At 40.1% G+C, this 19,929-nt stretch overlaps 1 protein-coding gene across 1 annotated transcript; it reads right to left on the bottom strand.

Annotated features, from left to right (window-relative positions):
* Window positions 1-1,279: 1,279 nt before the first annotated feature.
* On the bottom strand, window positions 1,280-18,880 carry UBE2U (ubiquitin conjugating enzyme E2 U). Its single transcript, XM_067535579.1, has 10 exons — window positions 18,617-18,880; window positions 17,223-17,304; window positions 15,736-15,828; window positions 14,466-14,563; window positions 13,257-13,383; window positions 12,214-12,295; window positions 8,732-8,820; window positions 7,657-7,741; window positions 2,639-2,754; window positions 1,280-1,404 (listed from the first exon to the last, which is right to left on the bottom strand). The coding sequence occupies exons 1-10, from the start codon at window positions 18,680-18,682 to the stop codon at window positions 1,280-1,282; spliced, it is 963 nt and encodes a 320-aa protein (XP_067391680.1). The 5' UTR covers window positions 18,683-18,880.
* Between the last annotated feature and the right edge of the window lie 1,049 nt (window positions 18,881-19,929).

Here is a 19,929-nt window from a genome sequence, read left to right as displayed (position 1 = left end):
TAGCTGAGCACCTAACGTTATCTCATGGGTTTATCCTCACAACACCCCTGTGAGCTAGGGAAGTCTGTTATGCTCACTGTACCAATGGGAAGCGGTACTAGATTCTAAATATTTTTCAAATTTTACCAAACAACGGACATTTCTAACTGATTCCCCCCACAAACTATCATTTGAATGCCTTGCAAGTCTTCTCTGGCTCTCGGTTTCCCTCTGACACCCAGTGCACAACTATTATTATTTAAATGATGGTAGATCCTAGACGCCTCAGTCAGGAGTGGCACTAGGTACCATATAGGCAGAGTAAAAGGACAGTCCCTGCCTCAAGGAGCTTACAATTTACCCCTTTTGTAAGCTCCCCACAAAACTAGACCCTTCTATGGGCCTGACTCTGCAGTCCCTAAGTCAACAAAGTGCCTGCTGAGCTAAATAAGAGAACTCGATTGGCTCTTGAAATCTGGGTAGCATGGGTGCAGGCCACAGGTCTGATTTCTTCCTTTCTGATTCCTTCTGCCTCCTTTTTCACATATCTGTGATTTATCAGAGTGTTAACCACTTAGTAGGCCTAAACTGAGCAGCCTTTATAACCTAGACAAAGACAACAATTGATAAGCCAGAAACTTACTGTTAAAAGACATATTAAGTTTTTTCCCAGAAGCTGCACAACATTCACCCTTTTCCCAGCTAACGTTGGTTCAGGGATCATGTACATTAAAGACTGCATTATAACCCATAAGCAAGAAAGGTCAGAGTTAAGGTTGCAAGAACAACATTAGCTTTGCCATTTTCTGTTTTTTGAGTGCTTTAGGACAACCTTAAAGTGTGGCTTTGCTATAAAAATGACTATGGAGAAATGGCCCTTTTTAATAGATCTGCTCCGTATGTGTGTTTGGAGACAGATTTGCAGTCTGTAGTAACCAACACATTTCTTTACTCTTTTAAGTCCCGTAGAGTCAGCACACCTAAGAGAGAGTGCACTAAAGTTTCCATTCCATCTTGTGCAGCATCAACAGAGAGATGTAGTAAGATCCAACTGGTAACTCCACAGCAAATCCAGTGAGGACAACATGATGGCACAGCTATCAGTGAAGAAACTAGTTTCCATAAGTGAAACTGAGATTCCTGCTCAGTTTTCACTCACCTTCTCGTTGAAACTGATAGGAATTTATCTGAACAAGGAGTGAGTGAGAACTGAGGATTCGCCGCATTGGAATGGTACAGAAGTCTTTTGATAAATGGTAAGATAAAAGTGTTTTCTTGTCTGTATGTCTGATCTCACAGTTTAATCCTCTAATCCTTTGGCACAAAGAGTGTTAGTCCAGGCTACTAGATTGTCCACTTCTCTTTCCCATAGGTCTTCCTCTTTGCTGAGGGGTCTTTTTTTATCTGCTGCTTGGCTTTTTGGTACTGGACCAGGCACATCTATGGTTTGAAACATACAAAGCAGAACAGATGAATAAAGAGAATAAAGACAATAGGTACACAATAGGCAACAGATGACAGAAGAGAAAGGAGACAACAGGTAAGTGCAAACAAGCTTTCTAAAACAAGCCACAGTCACATTTTTCAAATGCAGATTTTAATTTGCTCTAATTTCTGGATCCATATCTCGCAGGCATATACAGAGGCTGTACACATGTATACACACACACTAAAAATCCAGTGACACCTATGTGATAAATTGCAGAATCATGTGATAAACCAAAACCACATTTATCATACTGCTCTGTCTGCCTTTCCTGAACTCTGGCACTCTCCAGTCTAAACTAGGACTACTTCTAGCATCACAAATTGCTTTAATCAACAGCCATAAAACCAAAACTCCAACCTATCAAATGTGGAGTTTCTCCCCCACCTTACGCTAGGACTCAAGCTCAGGACAGGCAATATTCCGTCCTGGACCAATGACAAGTTCTTTCTGTCATTCACACCACCACACTCATGGTATTAAAGATTGTGTCAGTAGGACTCCCTTGGCTCCCACACAACAGCTGTGGTTCAGTTCTCCACATCATCATTAAGCTCCTGCACCTGTATCTTTTACCAGTGAAAATGTGACCTAATTCCTGAGCTTAGGAATGTACAGTCTGATTCTCCTCTCATTTACACCAGTTTTACACAGGTGAAATTTCCCTCATTTCAGTGGAGTTAATCCTACTTTTCACTAGAGCAAGTGAGTACCAGAGCTGTAAACTTGATCCTCATCTGGAGCCTGATTCATTAAAATGAATGAAAAGACTCCCATTGTTTTTAATGGGGTTTGGATCAGGTTTCTGGTCATTTCTCACTGAAAGGTGGACGTTTATATCCAAGTTCCATTTATGCTTTGGTCAACAGAGAATAAAAACTGCAACTGGTACTAGGATTGTAGGAGATTTGAATGCAGGTGTATAGTGATACACACAATTTCTGCTATTGATCCTGCTCTTGCTCCTGCTCCACCAATGTCAATTGGAGTTTTACCCTCAGCAAAAGTAGGATTCTGTCCATAATGCCAACACTCTTCAGGCCTGATTCAAGTCTCATATTGGTTTTAAAATACAATGGAACGAATTCTGATTTACACAGTGTAAGTGAACAGTGAATCAGGTTCTATGTGTACCTAACAGAAACTTTACATTGTATAGTACTGACTCTTTACCTGGAGTTTGGTAAAGCAGGTCGTCGTCCTGTTCCATTTTCCTAATTTCCAACAGTTTCTCATCTACTGTTTGTTGCTTTTGCTTCCTGATGAGCTGAGAGACAATAGCATTGTATCTATAAGCAGAAACAGAAATAAGTTAATGGATACTATCAACTTAGTTTTGGTCCCAAATATAAATTTGGTTAAAACTAGCTTTTATATAAGGCCCAAATCAATAGAACACGTATGCATGTGCTTAACTTTAGACCTGTACTTAAACATATTCCTAGTCAGCAAAGCACTAAGAAGCCATAATAAATAAGAACCTGAAAGTGACACTGATTATAGGTAGAGTTCTGTAACTCTGGCCTCAACCCAGCAAAGCACTTAAGCACATGAATAACTTTAAACATGTGAGTAGTCCCACTGAAATCAATGGGATTACTTGCATAATTCAAATTAATCATGTGCTCAAGTGCTTTGCTGGATTAGGATCGGAGTGCTTGGCATCTTGCAGAACTGAGCCTTATAGATGTATGCAAAACTGAGGGCTTGTCAACACTGGTAGGATAATGTACTCTACAGGGGTGTGATTTCTAAAGCACATTAACATGTTGTGCGTTAATTGGTTCATCTAGACCTGCTGGTGTGCATTTAAGGTTCCCTGCATTTAAATAATCTGAGGTGTTACCAGTGACACAAGTACAGTAACGTGAATTTATAACAGATGGTATCATTTTTAAGCAGACTATGTCCCTTTCAGTCTTCTCATTCAAAAAACTTGCCTGCCATTTTAAATATGTTGCCTTTGGAGACAGAAAGTGCAAAGCAGTGGATTGAAAAGAGAAAGTGGTGTCCAATAGGAAGGGTGGATTAAGTGCAGCTCTGAAAAGTAATTGTTTCTGTTTCCTACTGTGACTGAATACACCCCTGTATTCACACCCAACACGCTATTGTAATAATCTTTGTACAAAGGATGCCTTGTAAGGTATCTGAAAATTCATAATTTGCTGGTCAGTATTGTCCTGATAAAATATATGTGGCAACATTGTATGTGAAGTTATAAGATTCCCCTGTGTGGTGTTATTAACACATGTTCTAAACCTCACAGCCCGGCCCAAACAGAAGTTGGCAGACAGATCTGTCCTAAACAAAAGGAATGTGCCTCTACTTAATTTGCATTTAAGCAATAACAGAGTCATCAAGCAGGTAGACAAAAGAAAAAAGATAAAGGCAGTTCAAACAGGTGAAAAAAAACCAACAGGAAATATCCTTCCATATAGACTCTTTGGTTGCTCGTTCTCAGCTGGAAATGTTTTTGAAGCGGGGATTGAAACTATCAAAAGGAGAGACAAATACCCCAAAGCACCCCTTTCTCTCTCCCTGCCCATCACATTCATTGTAGCTGAAGAGATGAAGCCGGCATGGGACCTTGGGGGAGGGGTCTTGACCTGAGAGTTTGGTCAATAATCTGCTGAAGCATGTGGAGAGAACCTTTGTTTGAATCCAGGGGTGTGTGCAAGAATAAAATTTGCCCCCTTTTGGAGGAGCATGTTTTGATCTCCTGCCGCTGTCCTGGGGCTGGAGAAGCAAACTCTTCCCCCACAGTCCCACTGGGGACTCTATGCTCCTCCCCTCGACTGGCCACTTCCTTGACTGCCCCACCCTCAGGGGCTCTGCCCACTGCCCCACTACTATTGGTTAGGAGGATTGTCACTCCGTATCATCTCAGCTGCTGATTAGTGGAAGCAGAGAAGGGGGTGGGGTGGGTGAGCTCCAGAGAATGCCGGCTCCTAGAGAAGGAGATCTGGCTGCCCAGCTCTGCAGCTAAGAGATCTGCCTGGGGTTGGGTGTGCACTGTGAACAGACCAATGGTATGAAACTAAAATGGCACCTCTGCCCAGGGGCCGGAGGAGCTGTCAGCTCCCACCATGGTGCCAGGGCTGGAGGAGTTCTGTGCCCCCACCAGTTATTGGAAGGGACCTGTGCCCTTGCTTGCCCCACCTTGTGTGCGCTCTTGCTTAAATCTAATATAGTTTGTTAAATTAGGCATTAGTAAATGTTTTATCTTTATTTTCCTGGTAACCATTTCTGACTTTTGCGCCTCATTACTTGTACTCACTTATGCTCTCTCTCTTTGTAGTTAATAAACCTGTTCTAGTGTTTTATCTAATCCAGTGTGTTCAGGTTGAAGAATCTGGGTAACTCAGTTTGAGGTAACAAGTCGTGTGCATATTATTCCCTTAAAGGAATAACAGACTTAGTATATCTGCACTGCCTAGAAGAGGGCTGGGCAATACAGGACATGCTGTTAGAAAATATTTGATATACTCATACCTTCTGGAACATTTATGATCCATTTGTACTGGGGAAAAAGATATAGAATGGGCTTCTGTTAATGGGACTTTTAATTTTTCTTTGGTAAAATGAAATTGAAAGTTCAGCTACATAAAAAGAACATTTGTTCAATATATTCTCTTTCCAGCCACAAGATGGCAAACAAGGTTTTAGTTTTTGATAAATAAAACAGAACAACTTTTCAGGTAGGAAGACTTTATATATAAGTGTATTGGTTTTATATACTTTTTCTTCTGAAGTAATCCAGCAGCACTGAATTTTAAAAAGTAAATGGTGCTCAGTTAGTCTACATGATTAGAATTCCTTTTCATATCAGAGGAAGAAAAATACAAAAGGCTCAATCTTTACACATTCATTACCACAACAAGTCATTTAACTGCTCTATTCCCCAGTTCCCTCATGTACAAAATGAAGGTAATGGATTCACTTGCCCCATCAGGGAATTGTGCAGCTGAATTAATTAGTAAAGCACTTTGAGATCGTTAGCTGAAATCTTGTGCTCAAGTAATTGCTGAACTTGGGCCTATAGCTGTGTGCTGGGAAACTTCTATATTCCTTTCATTCTCATCTTCAGAAACTTTCACTCTGACATAAAACCTAGCAACTAATTTTCAAGATCCTCCAACACTCCAGGTGATTCCACATGCCCTCCAAATACTAGTTCTTTACTATTCACCCCTTTTGTCCCGCCACAGGAGGCAACATCTCCTTCTGCCACTATCACAAGATTCATCCCTCTGCCCTGACTGCCTGATTGTTTTAAATGCCAGCTCTGCTTCCTGGCAGCACAACATGTACCTGGGCATCCCTTGTGACCAACTGTTCTCTCTGTATCGCTGCCCTATCACTAGGGTTGTCAACACTCCAGGATTGTTCTGGAGTCTCCAGGAATTAAAGATTAATCTTTAATTAAAGATTATGTCATGTGATGAAACCTCCAGGAATATGTCCAACCAAAATTGGCAACCTTACGTATCACATTTACCGATGATGTGCCACATTCCGCTGTCTGTTACTCCAGAGTAAATCATAGGTTCAGCAGAGTTACTTCAGATTTTTATTGGTGCAACTGAGAGCTGAATTTGACTCAACACCAATTAAATACACACTAGTGAAGTAAATGAATATACATAATCAGCTGTGAAACATCTTGTACTACTTTTATATGAACAGTGTTATGCAAAAGCAAACTGTGTTGCAATCTAGTGTATAATGTTTCTTAATATTATTTCAACTTTAATAAGAAAACAAACTATATTTACATACTGTTAACATTTAGCTTATTATATAGCCAACAATTAAGGTTGTTTCTGCACTGATGTCAGAAAATATGGCCTCTTTCTTCCCTACACAATGCTATGAGTTAAGGACATATTGCAAGCTTTAAAACATGAACATGTTTTGTGAGCTGTTTGTAATTGTGGAAAGAATATCGTATGAGAGGTAATTCTGTTTGAACCTGATTCCAGGCATTTGAACCTGCCTTTGATCAATCAAACCCAGAAGTTCAAAGGCAGAAAAAAAATCTGTTAAAAGTATATTGTCTTCTACCACCAGAGGGCAGTGAGATGTGGCTATTTCACATCAGTAGGTTCCCTCCTCTACCTCCCTTCCCCAAGAAAACCACAAGTAATTTTTTCTCCAGCTCCAATGAAACTGACATGAAAAATTTGCTATGCTTGACAATGAAGAAGACAGCTTTCTGAAACAACTCCTGACTGTTGAACCACAAGCAAAAATGGACAGATGAGTTTAAAAGGACAAATTCTTGGTTTTTCTGAATATTTTCTTGGGTAATGTAGGATGCTCTGGCATTACATAATGAAACAATTATCAAATATATAAAACAAAGGAGTTCTGTTAAAGGAAATAAAACAAGGAAGTCATCTCAATGGAAAATTAACCTTATGAAAGAAAAATAAGTTCTTAATTTGGGTTCAGAACTTGCTGTCCTTCAAATTCAACCTGAAATGACCTGCTCTTTTGCTTCCAATTCATGTTGAAGGCAAATAGGATTTTAACGGTAAAAGGGGTTCCTAAACTTTTTGGCCTGTTGTAAAGCTTCAGCAGCAATAAAAAGGAGTGAGGAAGCCTAGCTTGATCTGAGAGATTACAGGGCAGCACAAAGACCTTGCATTTTGCTTTGCTCTTTCCCTACAAACGCTGCTTGGAAACAGGGCTTCAGTCACAGGAGAACTTAGAGCTAAATTTGAGTAGGCACTCCAAATTTAAGGGCCTTGCTTCAGATACTCAACTGACTTCACCTGCCTCAGCTGAGTTTGGCAGGATGTAAGGAAACAGTGGAGAACACATGGGAGTCCCAGAGTCATTCTGGTGCTCAAGAGACTCAGCTTACTGATGTACCATAAAAAAGCAGCATTCATCCATTTTAGCAGACCCCTATCCTAGAACTCTCTTGGGTACAAGATGGGAATCCTGCCCTGCTTCTGTTCCCTATGCCCTCTGCCCCCAGACCATCCACACAACACAAGGTAGGATTTGGCCCTAAACCTCAAAATCAAAGACACAGTTCAGAACAATCATCAACAGTCTGGTAACATTTTACAGGGTACAAATATGGACAGCCTGAAAACATCACAGAAGCACTAAAGTTCAAATGTTGCCATTGCATATGCAAAGATCCTGGGCCTAAATGTTTAGCAATTTAAGACACTTACGTTTCCTCATCCCATTCTTCTGTCCCTTTCACATTTTTTGCCTTCCAGCCATAGTAGTTCCCTATAAATGCTGGATCTTCAAACACTATAATGGCATAATTACAGAAAATTACAGTTAGAGAAAAAGATCTACCAGTCATTACATTTCCCAAAGAAATATTAAATATCAGAGTAGTATAAGCATATGCATCAGTTAGAGAAGTTTGTAGCGTAATCCTGCACTATTAAAGTCAATGAGAGTTTTGCTATCAACTGGAAAAGATCAGGACTGTAACCATTAACAAGTATTGCTATTAATAAGGTCCCTAGACCAGACTCTGATCTCAGTTACAGTGGGATACATTTGAGATAACTCCACTAAAGTCAGTGGCGTTACTCAGATAAACACAAGTGCAATTGAAGGCAAACTTTGATCTCTTGTCTTACATGGATGGCAACACTATTAATGTGCATTTTAAAGTATTATGAACAAAACAACAAAATTGGACAAGAATTGCCACTGAAATGCATGGCAGGAAAAGAACATAAAATGGTGATTATATGACACACATTTCTTTTGAATAGAATATATAATAAATAAACCTGAAAAAGTTCTGATCTTATCGTCCTCCCAAAACGTTTTCATACTCATCATAATTGTACTCATCATTCACTAGTGGCTCCTTAACATGTTTTATTCCAATGCAAATCTCTGTTTCCAAACTTTCTAACAAGAACTTAAATTGTAAGCTCTTGGTGGCAGAGACTCTTTTTGTTCCATGTTTGTACACTGGACTTGCTGTGCTAGGCAGACTCTTCGGACGTACTGCAATGCAAATAATAAATAAGAAAAAGGGCCTTATCTTCAACTGGTGTAACTGACATACCTCTACTGAAGTCACTGGAGCTATGTCAATTTACATCAACTGAGGATCTGACCCTAAATTGTGGATGCTTAAGATGTAGGGCTTGATTTTGATCTCACAATCAGGAAAGGTCCACTGAAGTCAAAGTTGTTGCACTAGTGTAAACCCAGCATGAGAAAAGAATCAGACCCATTATGTTTAATTTTACTAAGCCAGGTATATCATCTTACATGGGGATTTAAAATGTTCTGCTGCTTTTGATGTGGCTATTTCTGACCACGTCCTGTGGTAATCTTCAAACGAAACGTTCGTAATCCTTCTGAAAATATAAATGCATAACAAAGGAGGAGTTTCTGGTGATCAGACAATCTGGCAGTAAATACAGATTTTCATGCATAACCTTCCACAAAACAACAGAATCAATTAAAAGGGGTTTTAAATTATTGCATTACTGGCTGCCCGCAAATGACAGAGAGATAAAGAGTCACTAGTGTGTAAAGCAGCCAGCTCAAACAAGAGCAAACACTAATATTTTAAAGACATTCTAGCTATGTTTACATGTTACCGGTTTATGAGACAACCAGATGGATTATTTTCATAGTCTGTCGCCTCCCCAGGCCCTTCCAAGGATTAGTTTAGCAGAAGAGAACCAATTTTCTGATTATTTATAAAGCAGATCTGGTTAAGGGAATATATAGCTAACAGGGAAGGAATATATACCTCCTAAAATAGCTATAATTACTCACCAACAAACAACACAGAGTAGAGTTTTTATAAATCCTCTTTATATGCTTTATGGCTATGTCTTTTGTCTCAAAACTATTATACATATATTCAGTATAAATGAAGTAAAGTGATTATTTAAATATTGAATCCTTTTTTCTTTACTGTTCATTGCATTACTGTCTGGTTTATTCACACTCTAGACCAAATTCTCCTCTCAGTTAAACTCTGTGGTTGCTCTAACTTGCACCAATGGCTACTACAGTCCCCAGTGAGCTTCATTCCACTCAGTTATACTGAGGATTAAGCTCAAGAAGTGAAATCCTGGCCCCACTAATGTCAATAGAAGTTTTGGCATTGACTTCAATGGAGTCCAGATTTCACCCCAAATCTCTACACAGACTCTAGAATAAAGACAAATGTGGGGTTTCAAGGCCCAGATGCCTCTGAAATAACGTGACATAAAAGTATGAGAAGAATTTTGTAAAAGAGAAAAATACATCTTTTTTGTTAGTGACACATCTCAGAAACAGCATGTCACACCCACCTAATTCTGGCCCAAAAGTCTCGTCAAAGGCCATTTAGACTAGACATCAACTACAGAGATTTCCCTAGAAGCATTTAGAAGAGGAGGTTAAGGCCAAACATCAGAAAATGAAAAGTTGGTTGCGACCTTATACTAATATCTCTCCACGATACATTATTTTATTCAAAATTATGAATATCAATTAGCCTTTTGAAATGTATCATCTCTCTTGCCATTACATGTTTAAGCAAAATTGTTTGGGTAGCTAAATAAACTCTCATTTTAATGTGGTGGAGGGGATTTTACCTAGATCATTAGCTCTATTACTAGCACGATGGGATCCTGATTCAAGAGTGGGGCTCATAGGCGCTACCACAATATTACTATTATTACTACTACTACTACTACTAATTTTCAATGACACCCAGTGTCGGCCTCGCTCTGCCTTCACCAAAATCAGTGGGAGTTTTATCCTTTGCGTCAGGGCTTGTCTCCATGTTGCTTTAGTCTGCACTAGAGGGGTGTAAATTTTAGCAGCCACTAATGTGTCACGTAGTAACTGGCCTAGTTGGACCCTGCTAAAAGTTCCCTAGTATCTGTTAATGTAGTCCCATTTCAAACAGGACTACATTAACACACAATAGGGAATTTCTAGTGTGTGCCAATGGAGTCCACATAGTGTGCAACATGGTAGTGTGGACTAAAATGTATACCCCTCTGGTGTTGACAAGCCTGACTGAGAGCAGTTAGGCCAACTGGGTGCTTTTGAAAATCCTACCTGATAGCATCAGCTTCTGGAATACATGGATTTGGAACACCACAAATTTATTGTCTTACTTGGCTCTTTGTTATGTTCTGTATTGTCTTGTGCTAGGTGCTCTTGCTTCAATAATGATACCGTTACAATTTAATCCTCAAAAAAGTCAAATAAAACAAATCAGTAGTCTATGTAATGCTATATAATTTTGTAAATAACAAATAAGAAATTGTATGTATGAACCATGAAAACCCCTGCAATCCCACTGCTGTCAGATTTTCAGGAGGTGACAATGAGATTGAGAAGAAGGAAACCAGCCCTTGAGAAAACATGGACCCTTGAGCTCAATGACCATCATTATTTTTTTATCTATCTGATATCCTCCGCTCCCACACCCTGGCCTTTGAGGTACTGTAAAATGTTAAAAGCAGCTCTTGAGAGGTGTTTTGCTTTTACCAATATTTAAAGCTATATCCTGATAAGGAAATGATTCCATTATGGACCTTGATCCTTAATTCCTTCCATTCCAGACCCAGAACCCTCACTTCAGTCAATGGAAATTTTGGATCTCCAAAGAAGGTGGGATTGGACCCATAATATGTTGATGACAAACTGATACTGTTCATTTTTTGTAATAGTTCTGTATCCTCTGAAATTCAGGAAAAACTAAGAAATCTTGGCCCCACTGAAGCCAAGGAGAGTTTTGCCTGTGACCTTAGTAGGGCCAGGATTTCACTCCTAGTATCCTAGGCACACCCTATGTGCTAGTTCCTGGAGATAAGGTGGAGAGGAACTCACTACACTAGCTTCAAACCCTAACACTAAAGCTATGTCTATTCTACAGCTTAGGTTGGCATACTTATGTCGCTCAGGATTGTTTATAAACCACCACCTGAATGACACAAATTACACCGACATAAGCACCAGTGTGGACAGCACTTTGTCACTGTGAAAGCTTCTCCCGCTGACATAGCTACTGCCGCTTGCGGGGGTTGGAGTACTTAGCCAACGGGAGAGAGCTCTCCCGACAGCTTAGAGTGGCTACATTAGAGAGTTTACAGTGGTGAAGCTGCGCCCCTGTAAACTCTTTAATGTAGCAGTGCCCTAAGGGAATTCACAGCTAACCAGAAACAGTCAGAGTGCTGGAGTGGTGCAAAGGGGCCTAAATTAGGAAGAAAAACCTGGCTCTGTACATTAGCTTGAAATTTAATTTCAGAATTTCAGTAGTAATGCCATTCACAACTATAGCACTGTAGAAATAAATACAAAATAAAAATGATCTCATGAATTACAATATATAATTAGAAAGAATTCATTGCCTTTCCGATACTATTAATATAATAAATTACCTTAAATATGTATAAACTCCTGGAATAAATGTCACTGACTAGGTCAAATCAAAATATTCACTTGGCCTAACAATGACACGTTTCCTGATTATCCTCTTGTAGATGAGGAACTCATTTTATTTGGAAATTAGAGTTACTAGAAATAGCTGTGAAGGCAGCTGCTTGCCAAATGTTTCCATAAGGAAGTTAAATAATTGGGAATATTCACTAGCAGGAAAAAGAAAATAATTTCTCTTTTTGGGATACAGCACAAAAGACAACCTGAGCCTGACGTTGCTCCTTCGGAAGATATCAGTGGAAGTTTTTGTTGTTAACTTCAGGGGAAGTGGGATCATTAAGTTCATCATAATCTGTTACCTGACATGGCCCTGAGAAGATGCTTCTGATGGCAAGTAATACTTCAGAGAAGAAGCACAATCTTCCCCAATGCTAAGAAGGTCTGCAAAGGAGAAGATGGACATTTTTTTTAATTTTATGAGTCAGATCCTGTTAATTGGTTCAGTTCCATTGACTTCAATGGAGCTATATTGGTTTACTTATAATTCACTCACAACGCACCACAACTGCATTATGGTACTGATATTGGGCTTGATTCTCCTCTTCATGAACACTAGCCTCCTGTCCCTCTCATTAAATAGGGCAGCCAAAAGGAGTGCAGCCATCCCAAACAGTACTCCCGAGATTTGGGCAGGCAGCTGGCACAGCAGCAGATTCTGATGGCTTTGGGCCAACTGAGATTTCCCTTGCAACAGGGAAATTCTCCTCAAGGCACCAACCTACTATTGCCAGAATACAGCCACTGCATGACATCCGAGTAAGCGTAAAGCGGTCAGAGAATCTGGCTTATTAAGAGCAAGTACAGCAACAGTACTACTCTTTCACATCTCCCACATGTCCCTGCTTGCACCAGTAATTTATTGACATACTGACCCAAATTCTGCTCCAATTTTTACCCTGTTAGTTGTTGCTTTTGCAGGCTAGTCATTGTATAGCATAACCATAGCACACTAAATGTCATTCTCATGAAGATTTACAAGGAAAGTGCACTCCATATTAGGCAGGCAAGTCATAATAAGGATAGCAGTATTTCTGCTCTCTGGTTCCTTGCTTCATCTAACACCCTTCTCTTACTCATTTTTCCTGCAACAAATCAGACTTTCCCTAATATCACTATGTAAATTACACTAGCGCTCACTCACCAATGTATAATTTATAGGACCACTTAAATAAGCTCTGAATTTGGCCCAGCATATTCCCTTTCAAAACACTGACCGGTGTTGGTTGACATTAAATTGCCAGGCATACTAATCTAAATTTACTGTTGAGCATACAATAAACTGTTTTTTAAAAAAAGGAGTTTTAAAAGAAACATTTATAGGTAATAACAAAGCAAGTATTACCTTCTGGGTGTTGGCTAGTTCTAACACATTGTATAACCATTTGTCTGTACAAGGATATGTTGTTTTTCAGCATTTCTGCTGCTTCTACATTCACTGCATTTTCCAGTTCTGGATTAGAAAGCATTACCTGTATAAAGATATAAACAAACAGAAAAAGAGAAAGAGAGAAATAGCCCATTGGTCTCTAAAGCATCTATCCTTCTCAGAACACACAATCCATCACAATGATTGATTTTATAGTTTTACAATGAGTTAATAATAATCATACTGGTATGTTAAGTTCAAAGCAAAAGAGAGGCTGCTTTGTGTCTTTGTTAGGACTGGGATTGGGCCCTTCATTTTGATTTCCTTACAAAAGGGCTAGGTGGCCATAACCTATGCTCCCTTCTTCCTGTTTTATCTCAAATTTTTGTATAATTCCAAGCAGACAACCATGAATGATACATGACTCTGCCATTTGTTTTACACATAAGCAATACTAGGGATGTCCACAAAAATCACACATGCATATGGGGGACATTTTCAGTCATGAATGGAGGGCAGGATATTCTTCACAGTGATGGGAAAGACATTAAAAAGGGGTACAGCTTGCTCCATGGAGAAAGCTGCATGAATTTTTTTCTTGGAAGAAAAGGCAGTAAATTTCAAACACTGAGGCCTGTGTGTTAAAACTGAACGTAGCTGCTTTGAGTTACTCACTAATCTCAAGACCTTTGCCAACACTCATGATCCAGACTTTGACCATGAGATAATTCAGGAATTTAAAAGTAGAGCTATCAGCATTTTTAAAGTATTTTTAAAAGTACAGAGAATCAGGCGGAGTACATATGTCTTGAGCAGTGGCTTACTCAAGATAAGAGAGCATAAATCCAAAAGATCAAAGTAGCTAACCGCCATGGTAAAAAATATTTAGCACTGGCAACAGCTTCAATCATACTCATTCATTTATTTATCTGTCTTACTCAGAAGTAAAGTGCTGCCAAATGAGACACCAGGGAACAAATACAGAAGTAAAAAGAAATTAATCTTATTAAAAAAAGATGTTCTATAATATATATTCGCTTAGGGTCTGAAGTCATCCAGCCATTTGCATTTTTAATTGTAAACCAGATGAATAATCCTACATCACATTGCAAGTTTGAAATCTCTCTAGTATTTTCTTTTGTGAAAAAGATTTAAAATAAATTATTGACAATACTCTTTTCTTACCTGGATAGTGAGTAAAATGCTACTCATCGTTAACTTTCCATTCCACTCTTTAGGATTGTCTAGAAAATCTATACAAGGCCTCCCTGAGCTTTGATCCACTGCATTGAAAAAAATTGTCATGTGACTTCAACAGAACTAGCAACGTGGCTATTGAATCTAGAGGAACTAGTGATAGTTATTTTATTTTATTTATTTATAATTTTAAATTACTCAAGCCATCTAGGTGTTGCATAGGGCAAGTCAAGATAACCATGTGTTGGTATCATTTTTAAACTTGTCCTGCCTTCCACATTCCCTCTGATTGTTCAATTACATTATACTCTTGCTTTGTTTTGTATAGTGCCTGTACAACAAAGCCAAAACCCTGAGTGGAGCCTTTGGGCATAGCTACAATAACAACACAGAAGTGAAGAGGTTTAAAAAAGCTGTACTGGCTTTTTGATGATGATACTACCCTTATAGGGTTCTGGAATGCCACCATAGGGCTCTGGACAGTTTGGGCAGGGCATCGGAAGGAATAAAAGTGACCAGAGACCCAACGAGGAGGGTATTCCTCCAGACAGCCAAGATCTCTTTGCACACCAAACCCTGAAGCAGAGAGAACACCAGAGATGTCCCTAAAACCCAGGTGAAGAGCCAGCTTGTCAGTGCTATGGAGGGGACCTCTTCTGGTAAGTGTGATGTGCTGTATTACAATATAACTGCATAGGGGGATTTAAACAACGTTGTTCCAGTTACAGGCGGGGCACTGTAACGTTGGCAAATGTGAACGATGATCCTCTCTGTCTGCTCCGCTTTTATTAACACAGCCTTTGGCTATGTAGACTTTCTTCTTGCATTTCACTTTGTGCAGGATGGGAGGTTATGCGAGACAAGGGAAAGAGGGAGCTCCTGCTTCAGTAGCAGTGATTCTGCTATCTGGGAAGGGACATGTGCTTGCATGGACCCTAAGGGCATGCTGTGGCCCAGAGAAAGCCCAGTTTTCAAATATACGAGTCTTAAGACCCTGCATTTAATCAATGAATCCTACATTTGGGCATTCAGGCATAAAAATGGAGATTTATGCACCCCTGGGACAACCTGAGCATTCCAATGCATGGTTTAGAAATGTTTTTGTAATCCCCTGCTTGAAAACTGCACAGAGTTTTCAGGTAGGGTTTGAACAAGATTTCTATTGGAGCAATGATAGTGCTGGGAAATAAAAGTCAAGATAAACACATATCTGAAACATCTCATTACACGATCACACAATGTCTCACGTGGTCCTTACCGTTGGGATGGAATGGAATGGTGTTGAATGTAACAGCTGGTGGGACACTATTGTACTCATCAGTGTACTTTATTGACAGCTGGAGAACAGCCCCTATTACAGAGAAAAGGATTGGCATTAAAGTACTATACTTTATTTAACAAGCACACCTGTAATGCACTTGTCCAATGAAGGCTTTGCTATTCGAGGTTTTTTTGTTTTGTTCTGTTTTTTAAAGTTGTATTCCTTGTTAACAAGTTCTGGAGGACAACAGGTGAAGCAGAGGTTTCATATTAGATTTAAAAAAATGCTTATTTAAACTATCCCTAATTATACGTATACTTACTGGATTATCATCCTCAATTGAATTTAATGCCATGGAAGAGTAACAGATTAACAGCTTGGACACTGAAATCGATTCACAGAACAGGTACTGGATGTGCCAAGGCCACAGCCGTACAAACCCACATCTGGTGTCCCAGATCCTGGACTCATGTGATTTCATTGATTTCAGCTTTCATTGATTAAACAAAAATAAGTTTCTACTCTTCAAAGGGTTGCAAAGAAACCCTTGGAAATATGACTTGACTGTAACCATTGCAGGCAGCCTGGGAAATAGGAACTGTTCGATGCATCTCAATGGGTTATTAGCTTAGTAAATGCAATCACTGAGTTCTGGGGGTAGCCTGCTGCCACTGATAAACGTGAGGGCCCTTGCTGCTTCTCCTGGGGAGAAAGGGGGCCAGACTGAGGGGATGAAGTGACAGAGCTCCATGCCATGGTGTGCCTAGGGCCCACAATTGCCTCAATCCAGTCCTGATACAGGATAAACTTCTCCTACTACCACATCAGTGTAGCTCAGTGTTGCCTTGGAAGGACCACAGCTAGCGATGAGAGGGGAGGCCAGACAACTTGTTTATTCTGGGCTCTATACTGGAGGAGCTCAACATCATGCAAGCCTGAACCCTTTATCAACAGCCTTAAAGGAAGTCAGTTAGGACCAAAAAAGTAATTTTTTTTTTAACGTGGACAGACTATTGAATAGGATTGCACTGAGACCACCAAATTACTATCAGAGGGTAACAACTTTCAGTCACTACTTACTCTCTCTGTGCTGAATTAGAGTCAGCCATCTACAGATAAAGTGTTTATTTCTGATTTCCCAAAACACAATTCTCTTGGCTGGGATTTGAAATTCATTGTCGCCTGTGAAAATTCCACCCCTTATTTTTTTAAATATTCACATACTTGTATATTGAATAACAACAAACATAATTTACAAAGTGTTAATGTACTATCTGCCCATGTGCTACAGTAGGGGCACTGAAAACTAAATGTGCAGCTAAACATGAGAAGCCAGTCAAGCTCTGAATGCTTTCTTAAAACTGTTTACAGTATCAATTTTTAAAATATCCAGCAAGACGGAAGGATAGAAATAACATCACACACACAACACTTAGAAAATCACATGGTATGGTAAAATCTTTGTGTGTTACGGAACGGCAGACCTTCCCAGAGAGAATCCTTCAGTCCTTGGACTTCGGCTAACCACTCCAGCAAATTATCCTTTATAGGAATGGCAAAGACACCCTAAAACAAAGGTACAAAAAGAAGTTAAAGTGTGGTACGTAATGAACATGACATGTTCCCTTAAAAAATACTTACTTACTTCTAAAGATAAAATTAAGAGTTGTGATAATTTCTTAATTATTGTTTCTAAAGCACATTGAGACCTTTGGATGCATGAAAATACAGTAAATAAACATGAAGGATTCTTATGAAACCTAACAACAATATAAGTATGTATATTTAATGTGGTCATAGTCCTTTTCAACCTGGCTTTCTAGGGGTACAGCATATTGCTACAGTAGATATGTTTAAGAAAAGGTAACTGCTAGGCATCATCAGCCAGCACTGAATTTGAACTGTCTATGTAAAGGCAAATGACCCTATATACTAGTTATCAGTCCCAGAGCCAGCCAGTCCTCATGAATATTTTGTTTTAAATTTTTGTTAAGTAGTTCACTTGTGACATGAACTTTGACTCAGAATTCCTTTCTAAAGTTTTCTTGAGGATTATATAAGAGAGTGCACACTGGAGAAGAACCAATAGGGCATTTAAAAACCAACGTGAAGCTAGCCAGAAGTCAGTGGGATTTTTGCATACATATGGTGACTGCAATAGTAGGGCCTTCATTTGGATTCTTATCACACTTCCGCTAGTTAACAATGAAATCCCAAAAGAGTAAAGTTCCATGTAGAGTTATATTTCATTAAATTACATCTGATAATCTGTGGACTTAACTGTGAAAAATGAAGGGTAGTAGGGTTAAAAACCAACAACAACAATCCTCCCTCCTCAAAACCAACAACCACCCAAGAATTGTGTGTCTACACTGAAGCTGGAAGGTATAGTTTCCAGCACACAGGAGCATGCACCAGGGGGTGGGAGGGAGCAGAGACACGGCCCCCCCCCCAATAATTGCCAGGGACACAGAACTCCTCTGGCCCTGGGGCTGCGGTGGAGAAAGGAAGCTCCTCTGGCCCCAGAGCTGTGGTGGGGGCACAGAATGTATCCTTCCAAAAAGATTCAAATTTTTATTCCTGCATACGCCCCAGCCAGCACAAGTAGCCATAACAGCACTAGCTCTGATCAAGATAGCACGCTAAAAATAGAAATGCAGCTGCGGTGGCGCAAGGGGTGGGACGGGCTAGCAGCCCTAGTGCAATTCTGGCTAAGACTCTAGTTGCGTACTCAGCACATAATTTTGTGGTTTTATTTCATTTGTTTGTTGAAGGGACACTAACACAAAATGGGAGAAAGCCAGGCCCACGATGAAAAAAGATGTTAATTGGCTATATCCAACTCAGATATTGGAAATAAACAAAAGATCCTACTCACAAAAATGTTGGCTTCTTTATACTCCAGATACTCTTTTTCCAACAGCAAGTAAGCTCTGGAGTGCATAGCAATAATAGAACGTGCACAGGACTCTTTCTCTCTCGCCTTCCCCCACAATAAAGTTCTTGCTTCACAGAAACTGTTGTCTTGCAAAAGGGCAGACGATCCTCCCACTCTAATTTCTGCTTCACAGTGGTTAGTGGCTTGTCACAATTTCTGAAGGGTTTGAATGGAGTTTAAAGAGGCAGATTGCCCCGAGCTGAAATCCGAAAGGACCACCAGTTAGAGCAAAAAGTACCGCACAATCAGAGCTGGTGAACACTTACTAGCAGAGGCTAAACAAACCCAGATAAGGAGCTTATTCCTCATCCATTGAATATTCTTCTATGGTAGGAGAGTGTCTACAGGAGGAGGAGGGGAGCCAGGACAGCTGGGAGCCCCCACATCCGGTAGCACAGGTACAAGGAATAGACTAAACTCTGTGTATAGTGTTACCCAGCAACAGACTCCCTGATCTGCTCAGCTGGTAAGGCTACAGCTTTGTTCCCCTCCCAGCCAATCACAGGATGCCTTAGTTCATTAATCAGCTTGCCCCCAATCAGACATGGCCTTTCAAGCAGTACTTAAAAAGACAGTTCCCCAGGACTACAACTGCCATGACACTAGAGGCAAAATCTAGAGGCCAAGCCAGGACTCTAGAGGCAAAGGCCAACCCCTGACACTATAGGCTGAACCTGAGTCCAGGAAGATGCCCTCAATATGGGGCATCCATCTTCCTGGGTTGAGACTTGCCTGGGCAAAGGGCTGCTGGAGGTTGGCTCTGCCCCTGGTTTTTTATGGAAGTATCATAATGAGTTTTAAAGCTTGGGGAGTCCTATAGGATAAGAATTACGTGCACATCACTTATAGTCTGTACTATTGAATAAAAGTCTGTCTGGTTACAACTCCACCAGCTCCCACACTGTTATCATGAAGTGAATCCGTTGGCCCAAGCGAGGTCTAGTTGCCTTATTCCCAAACAACTCAGTCAACTGGGTCAATGTGAATGGGGAAGAGTTTAAAAAAATGCAGCTGTTTAGAGCTGCCACACTCACACAAAACTCCCTTCATTGCCAGAGGGAGGGAGATATAAAAATCTGCCTGTGCTATGAATAGCATGGACAGAGCACTTTTCCTCCCCAGATCTCAGAGCACTTTAATATGGGAGGTATCCCTGTCCCCAGAGGGAGAGGGAAAGCAACTTGCCCAAGGTCACATAGTGAAACAGGACAGAGCTCAGAATACAATTGCTTTCTCTTGACTCCCAAAGACCT

This window comes from Emydura macquarii, unplaced genomic scaffold (genome assembly GCF_026122565.2).
Source record: "Emydura macquarii macquarii isolate MOO-44397 ecotype Brisbane River unplaced genomic scaffold, CSIRO-AGI_Emac_v2 contig_3506, whole genome shotgun sequence".
In the NCBI taxonomy this organism is placed as follows: domain Eukaryota; kingdom Metazoa; phylum Chordata; order Testudines; family Chelidae; genus Emydura; species Emydura macquarii.
The sequence above is the reverse complement of the archived record's forward strand: the minus strand, read 5'-3'. Positions and strand labels throughout refer to the sequence as shown.